We start from the raw sequence: 17,652 nt of genomic DNA, 5'->3' as shown, positions 1-17,652 counted from the left end.
ACATCTCATGCTACCTTCATGGAAGATGACTGGCTTTTTAAAACAAAAATCTTTTGACATGGTATTCCATATTCATATATTATCTCATTTCCCAAGATTGTGTGCATTCAAAAAGAAGAATATCAAAAGTTTCATCTCTGAACCTCAAATATAATTTGCTGGTCCTGCATATCTGGAGTGGGGATTTGCATTATTATTATTTTTTTAAATGTTTGTAAGTTTTCATTACTGTCCTTAAGTCATGATGCTCCTTGAGCCTCCAGGATAATGACAGCTGTAGATCAGGAATGTTTTCATTCTGTCCGTCAGTAAAGTTTGGCAGAGAGATAACCGAAGATCAAATAAATAAAATGTAAAAAAAAAGCCAACAACAACAACTCAAAACACCTTCCCTTATGAGTCTTCCCTGATATTGTGAATGAGAGTGGAAGGCTTGAATGTCACCCCTGGTGAGAACTCAGTCTGAAGAAATCTTGAACGTTGGATAAGAAGCTCTCTACTTGATGAAATGTTTAATTGTCCACCTTTGACCTGTGCAGCTGCGGAGAATAAGATCCATACCTGACGTGCCTTTATTTTCAACTTCCAAACAGCGTCCTGTCCCTTTGTTTAGGATTGCACCATGCTAGATTACGTTTAAGAGAGAGAGAGAGAGAGAAAGAGAGAAATAAATTAGTGTTTACATCCATCACCTTTTAATGGATCAGATTACAATTCTCATGCCAGTTGGGATTTTTTAATGATATTGTTCTATAGCTGTGGCAGAAAACCTATGGCACACATGCCACAGGTGGCACACAGTGCCCTCTCTGTGGGTATGTGAGCCAGTGCCCCAATTCAGTTTTGCCGCACATGCACGCATGCCTCCTGACAGCCGGCTGGTGATCTGGTCTCTGCCGTTCATGTGGGGGACACGGGCGGGAGTGGGTGGGATGCACATGCATGCGCAGGGGCATGCACCCCCCACATGCATGCACAGGGGGTGCATGTGGAAGCACATACATGCATGGGATGGGGTGCATGCCTGGGGCCCACACATGCATTGCATTTTGGGGGTTCTGGCACGTGCACTTTGGGCACTCGGTCCGGAAAAGGTTAGTCATCACTGTCCTATAGCTTCAGGCTAAAAACATACCAGGTTTGACTTGCTATAACTGGATTTACCATTAGATGGCAGCAAAGGGATATAACATTCTAATCCTTTGCTGCCACTAGAGGCAATTTTTGGTTTCGCAGCCAGACTTGCTAGCCCTAAGCAATGGCTGAATATCACTTCTGATCATCATCACCAACAACAAAATATGTCCCTGCATATGTTGTTATTTCATACTACAGCCAAATAATCTAGGCAGGACAGTTATACTGTATATCTGAGAGAAGGGAGGAGCACACCTGCTTTACTTTCAAATGTTTCAGCTTCAACCCTTGGCATGTTTGGTTAATGTTGGAAAATCTCTCCAATGCAAGCAAGGTAGGAAATTAGGAAGCTTCCAGAATTCTAACGTGTGTGTGTGTGTGTGTGAGAGAGAGAGAGAGAGAGAGAGGGAGAGGGAGAGGGAGAGGGAGAGGGAGAGGGAGAGAGATGCCCAAGCTTATTTTGCACCAAGGCAACAAAAGAGAATTCTCAGATTCCACATACTAACTGAAGATAGCCCGACTCCAAACAAGCTCCCATAGTATCATATAATGTACTTCATAATAATGCATTAGAATAGCTGGACCAGTGGTTTGATTTAGCGCAGGGCTGTTTCATATATTATGAAACAGCTATGGAAACATCACTGCATTAAAATTAAAATTAATACAGTCAAGACAGTTTGGAATCAGCTGAAATCCTCTGTTTAGTTTTAGGTAGGTGTAATTTCAGTGGCTTACAAGCATCAGTGCAGAAAAGATAACTGAAAATTGTTTGGTGCATATTCCATTCATTGTTAATTTTGGCTCTTCTCACAAAGTGGTGGCTGTTTGTTTTTGTTTTGAAATGTCATCTGTTTTAGCCTCACTTTTATCAAAACTAGGTAACAAAATGTGTATTCAAAACTGCCTCTTTACTGAATGTTGATAGGAGAGAATGGGAGATGGCTTTCAGCTCATTGCTAGAAAGGATCCAACATTTTAAGGAAGATATATAATTTTAATGAGATGGCCAGGTAGTCTTCCAGCCCTTTCTTCTCCTTTAAATTAAAACACCCTTTGCAATCAGTGATCAAACCCAGTTTGGAGATGATGAAGGACCAATTTGGCAACACTACTACTCCTGGGTCCATTGTCTCAAAGGTGCTTTAACAGATTAACAGAGTTTGAAGGAACCTTGTAGGTCATCTAATCCACCACCCCCGCCCCATCCAAGCAGGAAACCCTACACCATTTTTGACAGATGGCAGTCCAGTCTCTTCTTGAAAGCCTCCAGTGATGAAGCTCCAAAGGAAAGGTGTCCCATTGGTTGATTGTTCTCACGGTCAGAAGATTTCTTCTTATTTCCAGGTTGAATCTCTCCTTGATCAGTTTCCATCCATTATTCCTTGTGTGGCCTTCAGATTCTTTGGAGAATAGTTTGACCCCTTCCTCTCTGTGGCAGCCCCTCAAATATTAGAACATTGCTATCATGTCTTCCCTGGTCCTTCTCTTCACTAGACTATGCCCAGTTCCTGCAATCGTTCATCGTATATTTTAATCTCCAGTCTCCTAATCATCTTGGTTGCTCTTCTCTGTACTCTTTCTAGAGTCTCCACATCTTTTCTATAGTGTGGTGACCAAAACTGGATGCGGTATTCTAGGCATGGACTTATTAAGGCTTTATAGAGTGGTATATTAAGGCTTTTTTCAAAAGACAATTCAACTATGTTTTTGTCTTTGAGAAAGTAGACATCCAAGAAGCTTAATCAGTTCTGACGGGATGATGGGGTGGATGAAATAATTACTTCTGACATCCCAAATGTCCATCCAGTCAGAACTGATGAATCTTCCTGGATGGGAAGCGAAACCTCTTTTTCTTCCTCAAAGGGAAAAAAAAAACCCATAGCCCAATTGCCTTTAAAAAAAAACTTTTGAAATAACCATGCATTGGATGACTGAGAATCCCCATAGACACCAAGCCCCATTCTAAAAGTATTTCAGAAACAGTTGGCTGGAAAAAAAATGAAGATTAGAAAGCTTAGGGTATGGATCTTCTGAGAATAAGCATCATTATTTTTTTTTTAACAATCTTTGCAGAAAATCCGTAAAGGTCATCAAACCTTTCCTTGTGATTTTATTGGAAGAGGGCAGAGGTGGATTGTTCCCTGTTCTGCCCAGTTCAACTGAACCGATAGTGGAATTCAGGCCTGGGTTGCAGAACCGGTAGTGACCCAGGCCTGCCACGCCCCCAAACTGGTTCCTTCACCACTGCTGGGCTGCTGCCATTTTGAATTTTAGTGACTGCACATGCGCAGTTCACTGTAAATTGTTCACTTATAAAGCCCTTCATGGTATTGGACCTGGGTACTTGAGAGACCGCCTGCTGCCAATTACCTCCAATAGACCGATTAGATCCCACAGATTAGGCCTCCTCCGGATTCCATCCGCCGGCCAATGCTGACTGGCGACTACCCGGAGGAGAGCCTTCTCTGTGGCTGCTCCGACCCTCTGGAACGAGCTCCCCGTGGAGATTTGAACTCTCACCACCCTCCAGGCCTTCCGCAAAGCCCTTAAAACCTGGCTGTTCCGACAGGCCTGGGGCTAAAGAGCTTTTGCCCCCCCCTCGAATGGTATGATTGTTGTGTGCTTTTAAATTGTGTATTGTTTTGTTTGTCTTTTTATCCCTTATCTGTATCCCCTTCCCTGACTTGGATTGTGAGCCGCCCTGAGTCCCCTCCGGGGAAAAGGGCGGCATATAAGTGCAATAAATTCAATTCAATTCAATTCAATTTACATTGAACAGTGCACAGCAGGTTGTGAACTGGTAGTAAAACTGGCAGAAACCCACCACTGGAAGAGGATGACTTACAGAAGGGAAGATCTGGCTAGGGTTATAGTTATTCATATGCTCCAGCTGCAGGAGTGATTTTGAACACGGACTGTTGCTTTAAAAAAAAAAAAGGCTCACCACAAACAATTCATATGAAAATAATTGCAAAAAAAAAAGAAGCACGAACCTGTATAAAACTCCAACGCTTGTGGAGGCTGCTCTTGACTTTCTCGCAGTCAAGCAGCTGAGGGAGTTTACTCTTCACGTTATCCACCAGGCAGCGGGTATCTGGGAGCAAGATGGTGGTCCCAAGAGCTCCTAAATGCAGAAATCCTTCTTTGGTGTAGCGAGCAAGCTAGGGAAGGAAGAGGGAGAAAAAGCCAGGTTTAGAGAGATGAATGTTATCCACTGCAGAACCAAATACGGTCTGGTAGTGAAAGATAATATGGATTATTAGGATCTTAAATGATGTTTTGCTCTGGTGAAACACCATCTCAAGGAATACGCAAAGCTCTGGGCAAAGGTTCAGAGAAGCTGTGGAGAAGATCTAGAGAAAGACGATAAGGATAATCAGGGGATTGAGCCTTACAAAGAGTGATGGGTATGGTTAGACTTCAGTGTGTGGTGATTCAGTGTGTCTGATGATCCCTCCTTCAACATGAAAACTAGAGAGGCAGAAAGTTTGATTGTCCTTTCACTGAAAAACAGTGGAGAAACACCATTTCAAGGAATGGGACTCAAAAGAAAACTTCCATATATTGAAAGGAATATATAGTACAAGTATCTACCAAGTATCTAAACATTCCTGATCTACAGCTGTAATTATCCTGGAGGCTCAAGGAGCATCATGATTTAAGGACAGTAATGAAAACTTACAAACATTTCAAAATAATAATAATAATAATGCAAATCCCCACTCCAGATATACAGGACCAGCAAATTATATTTGAGGTTCAGAGATGAAACTTTTGATATTCTTCTTTTTGAATGCACACAATCTTGGTAGATACCCTTTCTCTCCCTAAAAGAACATGGAGATGTTGGTGCATTTTATGGACCCAATACAGCCATTTTTGGCCTCCTGAAGCCCCACCCCCACATCCCATTTTTGTTTTGGTGAAAAACGAGCGAAAAATGAGCCATTTTTCACCAAAACGGGGATGTTTTTGCCTTACCCCAGGTTTAGGTTTATTCGATTTATATGCCGCCCTTCTCCCAAGGACTCAGGGCGGCGTACAACATTAAAAGAAACACATAATACGAAAGTTAAAAAGAGATTAAATAGGATATCCCAAACCCAATTAAAATTGACAATGACATTTTTTTAAAAGAATTCAAATTAAAATTAACAGTAATCAATAATTTGTTTTGTTTTGTTCAGGCCAGGCTGGCCCAGCCCTGCTGAAGCCTACAGAGTGCTCCTGGGGATGGGGAGGACAAAACCTTTTTTTTTTTCTTATTTACCTCTTCAAAATCTTGGTGCGTCTTATAGTCCGAAAAATATGGTACTTTTTTTTTTTTTTAACAAATGTGGAATTCCATACAAAAGACATCCAGCACAGTGTTAAACCAGGGATGGGAAACTTGTATTGGCAGATACTGCTGAATTAAAATTCTCATTTTTTTTTCAACTTTGAATATGCTGATTGTGGTTATTGGGAGTTGTATACTGAAGGACTACTGGTTCGGGTTTTTTTTGACAATCAGTATGTAATAAAAGAGATAGAGAGTTAATCCAGTGATTCTTACCATGACAAATTCAGCATGTCCTTTTAGAAGTTGGGTTAATTAATGGAGAATGGAAGGACAGAGAGTTTCACAACTATAGGACATAGAACCCAACTTTTAAAAAAACACACACACACACATAAATTTAAGATCTGGGATTAATATCAGTCATTTGTCCCAGGAAAAAAAATGGTTGGAAAAGTCTTTAAAGTGCAAATATTAAGGATACAAGAATGGCTAACCAATGTTTAAAAAAGAGCTACAATTTCTGAAATACAGAGAATGCAAGAGTTGCCTTAACACAGATGGATGAAAGATCCTGTTTTGGAGAACCATAAAGAGCCTCGGTGGCACAGTGGTTAGAATGGAGTATTGCAGGCTACTTCTGCTGATCAACGGCTGCCAGCAGTTTGGCAGATCGAATCTCACCAGGCTCAAGGTTCACTCAGCCTTCCATCCTTCTGAGGTGGGTCAAATGAGGACCCAGATTGTTGGGGGCAATATGCTGACTCTGTAAACCGCATAGAGAGGGCTGTAAAGCACTGGGAAGCGGTATATAAGTCTAAGTGCTATTGCTATCTTCAGCCTTCCATCCTTCTGAGATTGGTAAAATGAGGGCCCAGATTGCTGGGGGCAATATGCTCATTAAACCGCTTAGAGAGAGCTGTAAAGCACTGTGAAGCGATACATGTCTAAATGCTATTGCTATTGCTATCTTCAGCCTTCCTTCTGAAGTGGGTAAAATGAGGACCCAGATTGTTGGGGGCAATATGCTGACTCTGTAAACCGCATAGAGAGGGCTGTAAAGCACTGGGAAGCGGTATATAAGTCTAAGTGCTATTGCTATCTTCAGCCTTCCTTCTGAGGTGGGTAAAATGAGGACCCAGATTGTTGGGGGCAATATGCTCATTAAACCGCTTAGAGAGGGCTGTAAAGCACTGTGAAGCGGTATATAAGTCTAAATGCTATTGCGATTGCTATCTTCAGCCTTCCATCCTTCTGAGGTCAGTAAAATGAGGACCCAGATTATTGGGGACAAGAGGCTGACTCTGTAAACCGCTTAGAGAGGGCTGTAAAGCACTGGGAACCAGTATATAAGTCTAAATGCTATTGCTATCTTTCTGAACTTTGTCTCAGCAATTTCCTGAGTTAGTTTCTAAGCAGGATAAAGTTTCTCAAACTTGGCAACTTTATGATATGTGTACCTCAGCTCCCAGAACCCCTCAGCTAAATGAGAGACCCAGGCCTAGATTAATCTCTCCTCTAACTTTCAAAACTCTTGTGAAGATTTCAATATAATGTATGGGATTTGGGGGACACAGTAGGTGGTATTGTATGAAATATTCTGCTTCTGTAGACTGCTAACTCAGCCAAGAGATAGCAGGGACAAGCTTGCCTTATCGTTTTTCAACTCTGCATCTATTATAGAGGAGCCCCTCTTCGTGCCCTAGAGAAATGCAATTAATCTTAATTAACGTTAAATTGACACCGGCTGGAAAATTCTGCGAAATACAAGAAGCTCAGAAATACAGTTGGCGCACTGCTAACTCCATTTGATCGCTTTTGCTGGAAATTAACACCGAACATCCATCTTCCTTCATTATGGTTTTGGTCGGGGTCTGTGTGCTCACAGTGGGAGAAAGTTAATTATATTCCCTCACTCTCATTTTTTTTCTTCTTCTTTAAGGCTTGCTAAGTGAGGAATGGCCTGTAGCAAGTCCGAACTAGAGAATATCGCTTTAGCATGGCTCCAAACCCTGTCGTTATAAAGTCACCGTAATTTAGAGTGCAGTTGGGTGCCCTGGAAAGGAATTTCTGAAATTAAGCTGTTGTATATTAACTTGCAATATTTTGATATGATTTATTTTTGTTTATTAATCAGGTTTACCTGGCAGCTCATCACGAGGAAAGTGGAAGACTCAATTATATGAGTTAAAAAATGCATTGCCAATTAGAGCTCTTTCCCCCCTCCCACTAAATATAAACACTGTGTGTGTTACTTTCCAAGAGACAATTAAGGTAAAGGTGTAGAAAGTAAAAATCCACTCTTCTCCTAGAAAAATATGGGAAATATTGAAAAGGCAGAATATTATATTTTCCTGGATAAGAAATGGAGAAATTTGTTTTTTGGCAGGAAACAGACTCACTCTTAATAGCCCCCACCTTTGTCAATGGGCCATTAAAATTCCTGAGCCAGTCTATTCTACATAACAAATATCTCTCCCTTCAGCTCCACGGTGATGGGATTAAGGCATGATAGTATTAGCCTTTTACCCATCTCACCAAAGGGCACCTGGGAAGAAGCAATGCTTAGCCAAGCTTGGGACTCAAAAGACACACAACCTACAAAGTTAGCTAAGCCCCTGGGAGTCTGACAACCAATCAGAATACCTTTCTTGGTATTACATGGGGCAGCCCATGAAGAGTGTTCGGAGACTCCAGCTGGTCCAGAATGCAGCCGTGCGAGCGATTGTGGATGCACCCCGGTACACCCACGTTACACCTATCCTCCGCGAGCTGCACTGGCTGCCTATTGGTCTCCGGATACGCTTCAGGGTGCTAGTTATTACTTATAAAGCCCTACATGGTATTGGACCTGGGTACTTGAGAGACCGCCTTCTGCCGATTACCTCCCACAGACCCATTTGATCCCACAGATTAGGCCTCCTCCGTATTCCATCTGCCAGCCAAAGTCGGCTGGCAACTACTTGGAGGAGGGCCTTCTCTGTGGCTGCCCCGGCCCTTTGGAACGAGCTCCCCGTGGAGATTCGGACCCTCTCCACCCTTCAGGCCTTCCGGACGGCCGTGAAGACCTGGCTGTCCCAGCAAGCCTGGGGTTGAGTTCCCCCCCCTACTCGAATTTGCTGTGTCTGTTGTGCTTTTAAATTGTTCGTATTGTCTGATTGTCTTTGTCTTACTTTTTGTAATTTCCCCTCCCTTGGCTTTGTTCAGCCACCCTGAGTCCCTTCAAAGAATAGGGCGGCCTACAAATTGAATAAACTCCAAACTCTTACACAGGAACAGGCAAAAGAGAGTTGGGCCCAATAGAGAGTATAAAAAACTCAGGAACTCTCAGCAAGCCCCTTTTTTCTTTCTTTTGTTCTTCACCCAACATCTGGAAGCATGGGATCCCCCTTTTCTGTTCAGGAATTCAAGCCATGCGATCCTATTCATCAACTAAACCCAGAAGAACATTTCTTCCAACAAATGTAAAGGTTCCCCTTGCACAAATGTGTTAGTTGTTCCTGACTCTAGGGAGCGGGGCTCATCTCCGTTTCAAAGCCGAAGAGCCAGCGCTGTCTGAAGACATCTCTGTGGTCATGTGGCTGGCATGACTAAATGCCGAAGGTGCACGGAACGCTGTTACCTTCCCATCAAAGGTGTTCTCTATTTTTCTACTTGCATTTTTACATGCTTTCGAACTGCTAGATTGGCAGAAGCTGGGACAAGTAACGGGAGCTCACTCCATTATGCGGCGCTTGGGATTCTGAAGAGACAATTAGCTGAATTTAAAGAAACAAATTGTATGTTTCCATAAAAACCCATGCACTTCACGTACAGTAGCACAATGTTGCAGATTCAATTCTGAAAAGAATGCAGAAAAGTATGAACGCAGCAACTCTTGTTGACTCATTAAGACAGATGGATTTATTTCTAGGAGCTACACAAAGCTGCATATGTGTGCTCTAATAAGACTTTGGCAGATTCTGCATTTTGCACTCTCTACACTGCAAAGCACTTTCCCCCCATCCAGAATTGAATCTCAAGAACTGTGCAGACCAAAACATTATCTAAATTAGAAAAGGCCGATGAGGCCAATGGGAACAATCAACTCAGAGATGGCTTCCCGTAGTGGTCAGGGCAGGTTTGTCCCCCCCCTTCCATGCTGCTTTCTGGATAGTGGAATGTGGAAAAGAACAAAACAGAATGGAGCAGAATGGAACAGAGTTGAAAGGGACCTTGATTGTCTTCTAATCCAACTGCCTGCTCAAGTATGAGACCCTATATCAGTGATGGCTAACCTTTTTCGTCACCGAGTGCCAACCTGTGTGTCAGAAATGGTACGCGAGACCATCCTACGAGGAATGCGTGGCCTCACTGGCCTTTGCACGCAAGGGAGCACTGAAATCAGGAAGAGCAGTGTTCTGTCGTGCATGCTTGCCCTGGCACCTGAACCTCTGGTTTCCAGCATGGGCGTGTGCCTGAAAACAGTTGCACAGGCGCTCAATGGAAACCCAGAAGTCTGGGTGCTTGTGCGCGCATGCACAAAGGAATGCTGCTCTTCTGGGTTTTGGTGCTCCTGCGCACATAAAGGCCAGCTGGCCGGCACACATGTGTGCACAGGAATGGGGAGAAGGGGCCAGCCAGGCCACGCATTCCTGCACGGGATGGCTCTGCGTGCTGTTTCCGGCACACGTGCCATAAGTTTGCCACCACGGCCCTATATCTTTCCAGACAAATAAATGGCTGTCCAATTTCTTCTTGAAAACTTCCAGTGTGAGCATCCACAGCTTCTGGAGGCAAACTGTTCCACAGATTAATTGTTCTCACTGGCAGGAAATTTCTCCTTAATTCTAGGTTAGATCTTTCTCTTTGACAATCTTCCATCTGTTACTTCTTGTCCTCAGGTGCTTTGGAGAAAAGGTCAAACCCTTTTCAAATATTGGAAGACTGCTGGCATTGCCACCCCTAATTCTTCTCTTTGTTAGACTAAACACGGGATGGCTAACCTTTTTTTTTTTTTTAAATGTATTTTATTCATTTTTCACATTCCATTTGCAATCACTTATATACAGGGTATTTACTATAAGAAAAGAAAAAAAGAAAAAGGGAATAAAACGAACAAATAAAAAGGAAACACAACTCATCATTCACAACCCCACCTAACCCTTCCATCCTCCATACACCCCATCTACCCCCTCCAACTTTCCTTTCTCCCTCTAACACTCCCCTCCTACTTCCCTTTCCCCACAAACCTTTCTCCCCTTACTCCCCAGACACCCTCCTTACATTCCCCTTACTCCTTCCTTACTCCTCCCTCTTCTTTCCCTCTACCTCCCTCCTTGGTGTATGCCTTTATTCGAGTGTTGTTTGATAAAATGAACCAAGGGAAAAAATAAAAATAAAAGAAAGAAAAAACCACCGTATATAAATACATTCTTATTCTTATTAAGACTATTTTAACACCCCCCACCCCCCCCCAGAAATCCCCATCCCCAATCCTCCCGACTTCCCAGGGCCCACACCTGGCACTACCTTCTGTCTAAAATATCTTGTATACATATGGATTAAAAAATAAAAGTAATATGTCAAAAGAAAGAAAAACAGAAAAAAAAAGAAGAGAGAAAAAAAAAGAGAAAAGAAAAAAGAAGAAAAAAAGAAAAAAAAGCCACTCTTTGTGTTGATCTCAGCCCCCCATCTTTATCTATGCTTAAATAGTATAAATCATTCTATCTATATTTTATTCTCGTCTCTTACTTCTTTGCTATTTACCCCAACCTTCTGTAGACTCTCGCGTTCCTCTTCCTAAACCTCATGATCCCTTCCGATAAGATTTAAGCAACGTGGTTCATGCCACATATTCAAATATGACTTTACAGAAGAGTAATCAAACTTTCCCTTCTAGTAAAATTTAAACAGCATAAGTGATCTTTCTTAACCTCCTTTTCAAACAGTAATTCAAAATAATCTAGCCAAGCTTCCCCTTCTTAGTAAAATTAAGCAGCGTAGATCAAATATTACTTTACACAGAAATCAATTTCTATCTTAAGATAATTCCAACCGACTTTCTCTTCTGATAGGATTTAAATAACGTAGTTCATTCCACATGCATTTTACCCTCATCCCTTACTTGTCTAATATTTACCACTATCAAATTTATACTAGCATTTGTTTAAAATCTAACTCAAAGCAATTTCAACCAACTTTCCCTTCTAATAAAAGTTAAATAGCATGGATCATTCCACATATTCAAACAATACTTTCAGCAAGAGTCAGTTAACCTTCTGTTTTAAAATAGTCCCTTCTAACAAAGTTTAAACAACATAAATCATTCCGCATTCTTTTTACACTTATCTTAAGATAATCCCAACCGGCTTTCTGTTCTAATAAGCCTTAAACAACGTAAATCATTCCACATATATTTTACCCTCATCCCTTGCTTGTCTGATGTTTACCACTATCAAATTTATGCTAATGTTAATTTAAAATCTAGCTCAAAGTAGTTTCACCCAGCTTTCCCTTCTAATAAGAATTAGTCTGCTTTTTCTACCGGAGAGAGGTCTCAAACCCCCATTCAGTCCTCAACTTTGGCGAGTATTTTAAAATGTCTAAATTCTCGATCTCCGTTTTTCTGCTTCTCCGAGGGAGGAAGGGCTACCCCCTCCATCTTGCAACCACATGGCCTGCCGTTTGCCTTCTCCTTCCGCTTGTCTCTCCTCTCTTCCAAGCGAGTCAGGAAGTCCCGCCTTCAGAATCCTGCAATAGAAATCTTGAGCCTCCGAAACAGAGTTAAGACGAAATCTTTGATTCTCAAATGTAACCGTGATGCCGGCATGGGCCTCCCATCTGTATCGAATCTGTTGACTCCTAAGCTCCTTAGTTAAAAAGGTGTAGTCCCTTCTTGCCTTTAACATCTGGAAAGGTATTTCTTTGAAGACAATCAAGTTCTGGCCATCAACTCGGAGACTGTTATTATAAAACTTTTGCACAATCGCATTTCTAGATTCTTTTGTAGAGAAATGTATAATTATGTCCCTCGGGAGCTGTCGCTGTTCCGCTATCAATGAGTTCTGGCGATAGATTTTCCGAATCTGCCAATCAAAGTTAAGTCCCGGGCTTCCCACCGCATAGCTGAAGGCTTCAGCAAAGGTCTGTTTCAAATTCTCTTGCTCCTTTTCACGGAATCCTCTGACTCTTATTGCAAATGCCTTCCTATTAAAATTTATCATCATGAGCTGTTCTTCATTGTCTCTAATTTTTTGTTGTAAAATTTGAATATTGGTAGTCAAATTAAAATTAGCCTTCTCCAAACTTTCCAATTTGTTCTCTATTTCAGCAGAGTAATCTGACAGGGCAGACACGGCTGCAAACGTATTCGCCTTCATTTGATTAACTTTAGACTTTAAATCATCATATAGTTCCAATACAAATTCCTTAATTTCTTGTTTAAAGGCATTAAACATTTTAAAGAAATATTCCTGTGTTAGAAATTCTCCAGTAGAGGGCATAGGAGACAAAGGCTGTGGTTCCAGTAAAAATTCTTTAAATTCTTTAGACACATTTGTAGCAAGACGCTTCTTTGACCTGGGTGCCATAATAAATAAACAAGTAAGCAGCGCTTTGCTCCCCTCTATTTCCAAAGAAGAAGAGTTTATTTTGTTAAGGAGCGGTCTGCAGGAAGGTAAAACCGGCTAAGTACATCCACTATCAATCATCCACGGAGAGAAATCGCCATTTTGAAGTCCATTTAGACAAAGAAGTCTCTAAGACAAATAGTGCTGGTATTTAAGATAGTAATAAAAGCATAAATCTCACAGGGGTGGGACCCGCCCGTATCAATTCTAGCTTGAAAAAACTTTGTTTTGTCCTGGGGGGGGCTAGCCTGTCTGGGGCTGCCAAAAAAAAAAGGCAGCTGAGAAGAACTGGCTGGAGATAAAAGCTCTGCTCCGGCTGGATCTAATCTCTGTCCACAGCCAAAAAAAAGAAAAAGGCTGTGGCTTACGAATAGACCCTCGCCTACAGAGCTACTCCCTGCCCCTTTTTTTGCCAAAAAGGGGTGCTATCTATGATCTTATTTAGATATACAGACCAGATCTCTGAGGAGCTCGGTGGAGCTTTCCTCGGCAACAGGCCACGCCCCCAGGAAGTCGGGATGGCTAACCTTTTTGTCGTTGCAGGCCGAACACGTGTGCGGGGCAGGCCCATAATGCAATATGCGTGCCCCATGCCCTGCGTATGCGTTTGTAAACCCGTCACATGTGTCTTGACCCCTAAGCATGCACACATGACCCCCCCGTGACCCCCGCTCTCTCCACCATACCCGCTGCACATTTGCACATGACCTCCATGTTTGCGGAGCCCCCCCTCACCCATTTTTTACTTCCAGGTTGGTGCAGGAGGCTCTCCAGGCTTAAAATGGGGCACCAAGGGCCCCGTTTTGGGTCTGGAAGTTATCCTGAACCAACCTGGAAACCAAAATGGGGTACGGGGGCACAGCGCAACGCCCCAAGATGCAATGTGAAGACCCGACCATATATGTGCCTCGTCACCCCGTACATGTGCACAGGCATCTCCCACATGCGCCCCGCTTCCCACATATGCACAGCAGAGACCTGAAAACCTGCTGGCCGGCAGGAGACACATTAAAAAGGAAAGCAGGCAAGATCTGATCTGAGTTCATGCTTGAAATTTCATCTTTTGTGCCAATATGTACTGAAGCTGGATGGAGTTCCAGCAAAGAAGATGCAATTCTCTAGTTTACTGTTTTGGGGCGAGTGTGTAAACATTTAGAGGGGAAAATGTTAAACCTATTTAAGATTTACACCAGGGGTCCCCAAACTTGGCAACTTTAAGACTTGTGGACTTCAACTCCCAGAATTCTCCAGCCAGCATAGTCCACGAGTCTTAAAGTTGCCAAGACCTCTTGAAGACCTCTGATTTACACTATTGAGTTTTTCTTTGAATTGTCAGCGAACTATGCTAATGATTTTTGGCACCGGCAGAAAAAATGTAAGTGGGTGGGTGTTGTCTACCCTTTGTTATTCTCACAAGGTTCTCTCAAAATGAAATTCAATGGAGAATAGAGTAAGGTTCTACATTTAGGCAAGAAAAACAAAATGCAGAGGTACAGTATAGGTGGTACCTTGCTCAATGTAACTGAGAATGGGACCTTGGAGTCCTAGTGAACAACCATTTAAATAGGAGCCAACAGTGTGCAGCAGCTGCCAAAAAAGCCAACACAGTTCTAGGCTGCATAAACAAAGGGATAGAATCAAGATCACATGAAGGGTTAATACTTTATAATGACTTGGTAAAGCCACACTTTGAATATTGCATTCAGTTTTGGTCGCCACAATGTAAGAAAGATGTGGAAACTAACTCTAGAAAGAGTGCAGAGAAGAGCAACAAAGAGGATTAGGGGACTGGAGGCTAAAACATGAAGAACAGTTGCAGGAACTGGATGTGTCTAGTTTAATGAAAAGAAGGACTAGGGGAGCCATGATAGCAGTGTTCTGATATCTCAGGGGCTGCCACAAAGAAGAGGGAGTCAAGCTATTCTCCAAAGCACCCAAGGGTAGGACAAGAAGCAATGAGTGGAAACTAATCAAGGAGAGAAGCAAGTTAGAACTAAGGAGAGTGTTCCTGACAGTTAGAACAATTAATCAATGGAATAACTTGCCTCCAAAAGTTGTGAATGCTCCAACACTGGAAGTTTTTAAGAATAGCAATAGCAGTTAGACTTATATACCGCTTCATAGGACTTTCAGCCCTCTCTAAGTGGTTTACAGAGTCAGCATATCGCCCCCACAGTCTGGGCCCTCATTTCCCCCACCTCGGAAGGATGGAAGACTGAGTCAACCTTGAGCCGGTGAGATTAGAACCGCTGAACTGCAGATAACAGTCAGCTGAAGTGGCCTGCAGTACTGCACCCTAACCACTGCGCCACCTCGGATTATCCAAGATGTTGGATAATCATTTGTCTGTAATAGTGTACGGTTTCCTGTTTGGGAGCGGGTTGGACTAGAAGACCTCCAAGGTTCCTTCCAACTCTGTTATTCTATTCTAGTCTAACAAAATGATTAGAATGCTCTTTGGCACCCTACTCAAGGTATGATTGAGAAAGTCAAAATGGCGGTCGTATCCGTGTGATGGAAACTTGGATCATGTTCTCCTGGGTACCACGTTCACCTTTTCTATCACAGACATTCATTTCCCTAAGGATTTGGAGATTTTTTTGGCTTTTCTTCAACATTTTTCATATTTGTTTAAGCCAGTGATAGGATTTTAACCGCCGGAGCGAGGCTAAGCATGCAAACCAGAATGCAATTTATAGCTCGAGATGGATGGCTCCAAGATTGAATATTCTTGTTAATCTCTCGTTTCATCGACAGGTATTTATTATAAGGAATCAAATTAAAATGGGTGAAATTTCTGCCTCTCCCCACCCCCCAGCCTATCTGTCAGAAGAACTTAGGTTTTTACAGCTTCTATGCAAATCAATACGCACCTTGATTTGCTGTTGTGTTTGTTTTTAAAGACACGATACAAATGAATAGAAGATAAGCGAGGCTGGGGGTTGGAGGGAGAAAATGATGCTTCATGCTATCTAACAATGAAAAGAAATGGAAAAAGAAGGTGGGAGGGAGAGGGGGGGACGACAGATCAGGGAAAGGGAAACAGCTTTGGGCTTCTTTGACAGATGGGTTGAAAGAAGCAAGGTGCAGCTCCAAATTTTAATTCAAGAAATCAAGCCGTAGAAGAAAAGTTGTTTTGTTAAAAACAGTGACTAGGGGCGGAGAGCGGGAGGAACTAACCATACAAACAGGCTCAGTATAACAAATAATTTCTTTGGGGCATTCAGCTACAAATGCAGAATAAGCAAACAGCATGGAAATTATTCTTATTTCCCTTTCAACCGAGATATTTCAAAGCTAGGATGCGAGGCTTCTGTGGCAGCCCTGTAGAGCTGGGTTAAGGCCCTCCCAGTCCCTGCTCTGTTCTCCATCTTCTCCAGCGGATGAATGAATTTAAGGGGAATGTTTCAATGGGTTCAGAAAAGCCCAAGTAATCGGGGCTTGATGGTAAGATTGTGTATGCGGTGGTGTGGTGTTGTTCTTCGGATTCCAAAGGGAAAAGATGGAAGGGCAGGCATGACACATCCATCCACAACTCCTTAAATGAATAACAGAATAACAGAGTTAGAAGCAGTGGTGGGATTCAATTTGGCATGGTTTGATGGGCGTGGCAGGGGAAGGATACTGTAAAATCTCCATTCCCTCCCCATTCCAGGGGAAGGATACTGCAAAATCTCCATTCTCTCCCCACTCCAGGGGAAGGATACTGTAAAATCTCCATTCCCTCCCCGTTACAGGGGAAGGATACTGTAAAATATCCATTCCCTCTCCACTCCAGGGGAAGGATACTGCAAAATCTCAATTCCATCTCCACTCCAAGGGAAGGATACTGTAAAATCTCCATTCCCTCCCCACTCCAGGGGAAAGATACTGCAAAATCTCCATTCCCTCCCTGTTCCAGGGGAAGGTTACTGCAAAATCCCCATTTCCTCCCGATCAGCTGGGACTCAGGAGGCAGAGAATAGATGGGGGCGGGGCTAGTCAGAGGTGATATTTACTGGTTCTCCGAACTACTCAAATTTTCTGGTATCAGTTCTCCAGAACTGATCAGAACCTGCTGAATACCACCTCTGGATGGAAGGGAACTTGAAGGTCTTCTAGTGCATCTTCTTACTGACCTGTCCTGAAGCTGTGGAAAGCAGCCATGTGATGCTAGGAAAAGACACAGTTGACCTGTGGACTGCAACTTCCAGAATTCCTCAGCCAACTATGCTGGCTGGGGAATTCTAGGAGATGAAGTCCACACGTCTTAAAGTTGCCAAGATTGGACATCCCTAGTGTAGTGGTTAAGGCACCAGAATAGAAACCAGGAGATGATCAGTTTTAATCCAGTCTTAGCCATGAAAGCCATCTGGGTGATCTTGGGTCAGTCACTCTCTCTCAACCCAATCCATCTCATACGTTTGTTGTGGGGAAAACAAGAGGAGGAAGGAGTATTATGTATGTTTGCCGCCTTGAGTTGTTTATAAAAATAATAATATTTTTTATTAATAAAAAAATTATTTATTTATTTATTTTTAATTAATAAATAAATAAAATTAAAATAAATAATACATTTGTTGACCATATTTGATAACTGGCCCAATCCTACAGCTCGGTGCTATGTACAGCAAAGTCCAAAAC

At 42.5% G+C, this 17,652-nt stretch overlaps 1 protein-coding gene across 1 annotated transcript in view; it reads right to left on the bottom strand.

The window, feature by feature from the left end:
* Nucleotides 1-496: 496 nt before the first annotated feature.
* Nucleotides 497-17,652, bottom strand: part of GALNT17 (polypeptide N-acetylgalactosaminyltransferase 17) — a 387,132-nt gene continuing 369,976 nt past the window's right edge. The window contains exons 10-11 of the mRNA XM_032216602.1: nucleotides 4,134-4,301; nucleotides 497-625 (exon numbers count right to left, since the gene is read on the bottom strand). Of these exons, the coding sequence (XP_032072493.1) occupies nucleotides 497-625; nucleotides 4,134-4,301 (297 nt within the window). The remainder of the gene's footprint in view (nucleotides 626-4,133; nucleotides 4,302-17,652) is intronic.

Source organism: Thamnophis elegans, chromosome 4 (assembly GCF_009769535.1).
Source record: "Thamnophis elegans isolate rThaEle1 chromosome 4, rThaEle1.pri, whole genome shotgun sequence".
Lineage (NCBI taxonomy): Eukaryota > Metazoa > Chordata > Lepidosauria > Squamata > Colubridae > Thamnophis > Thamnophis elegans.
Note: the sequence above shows the minus strand (reverse complement) of the source record. Positions and strands in the feature narration are given on the sequence as shown.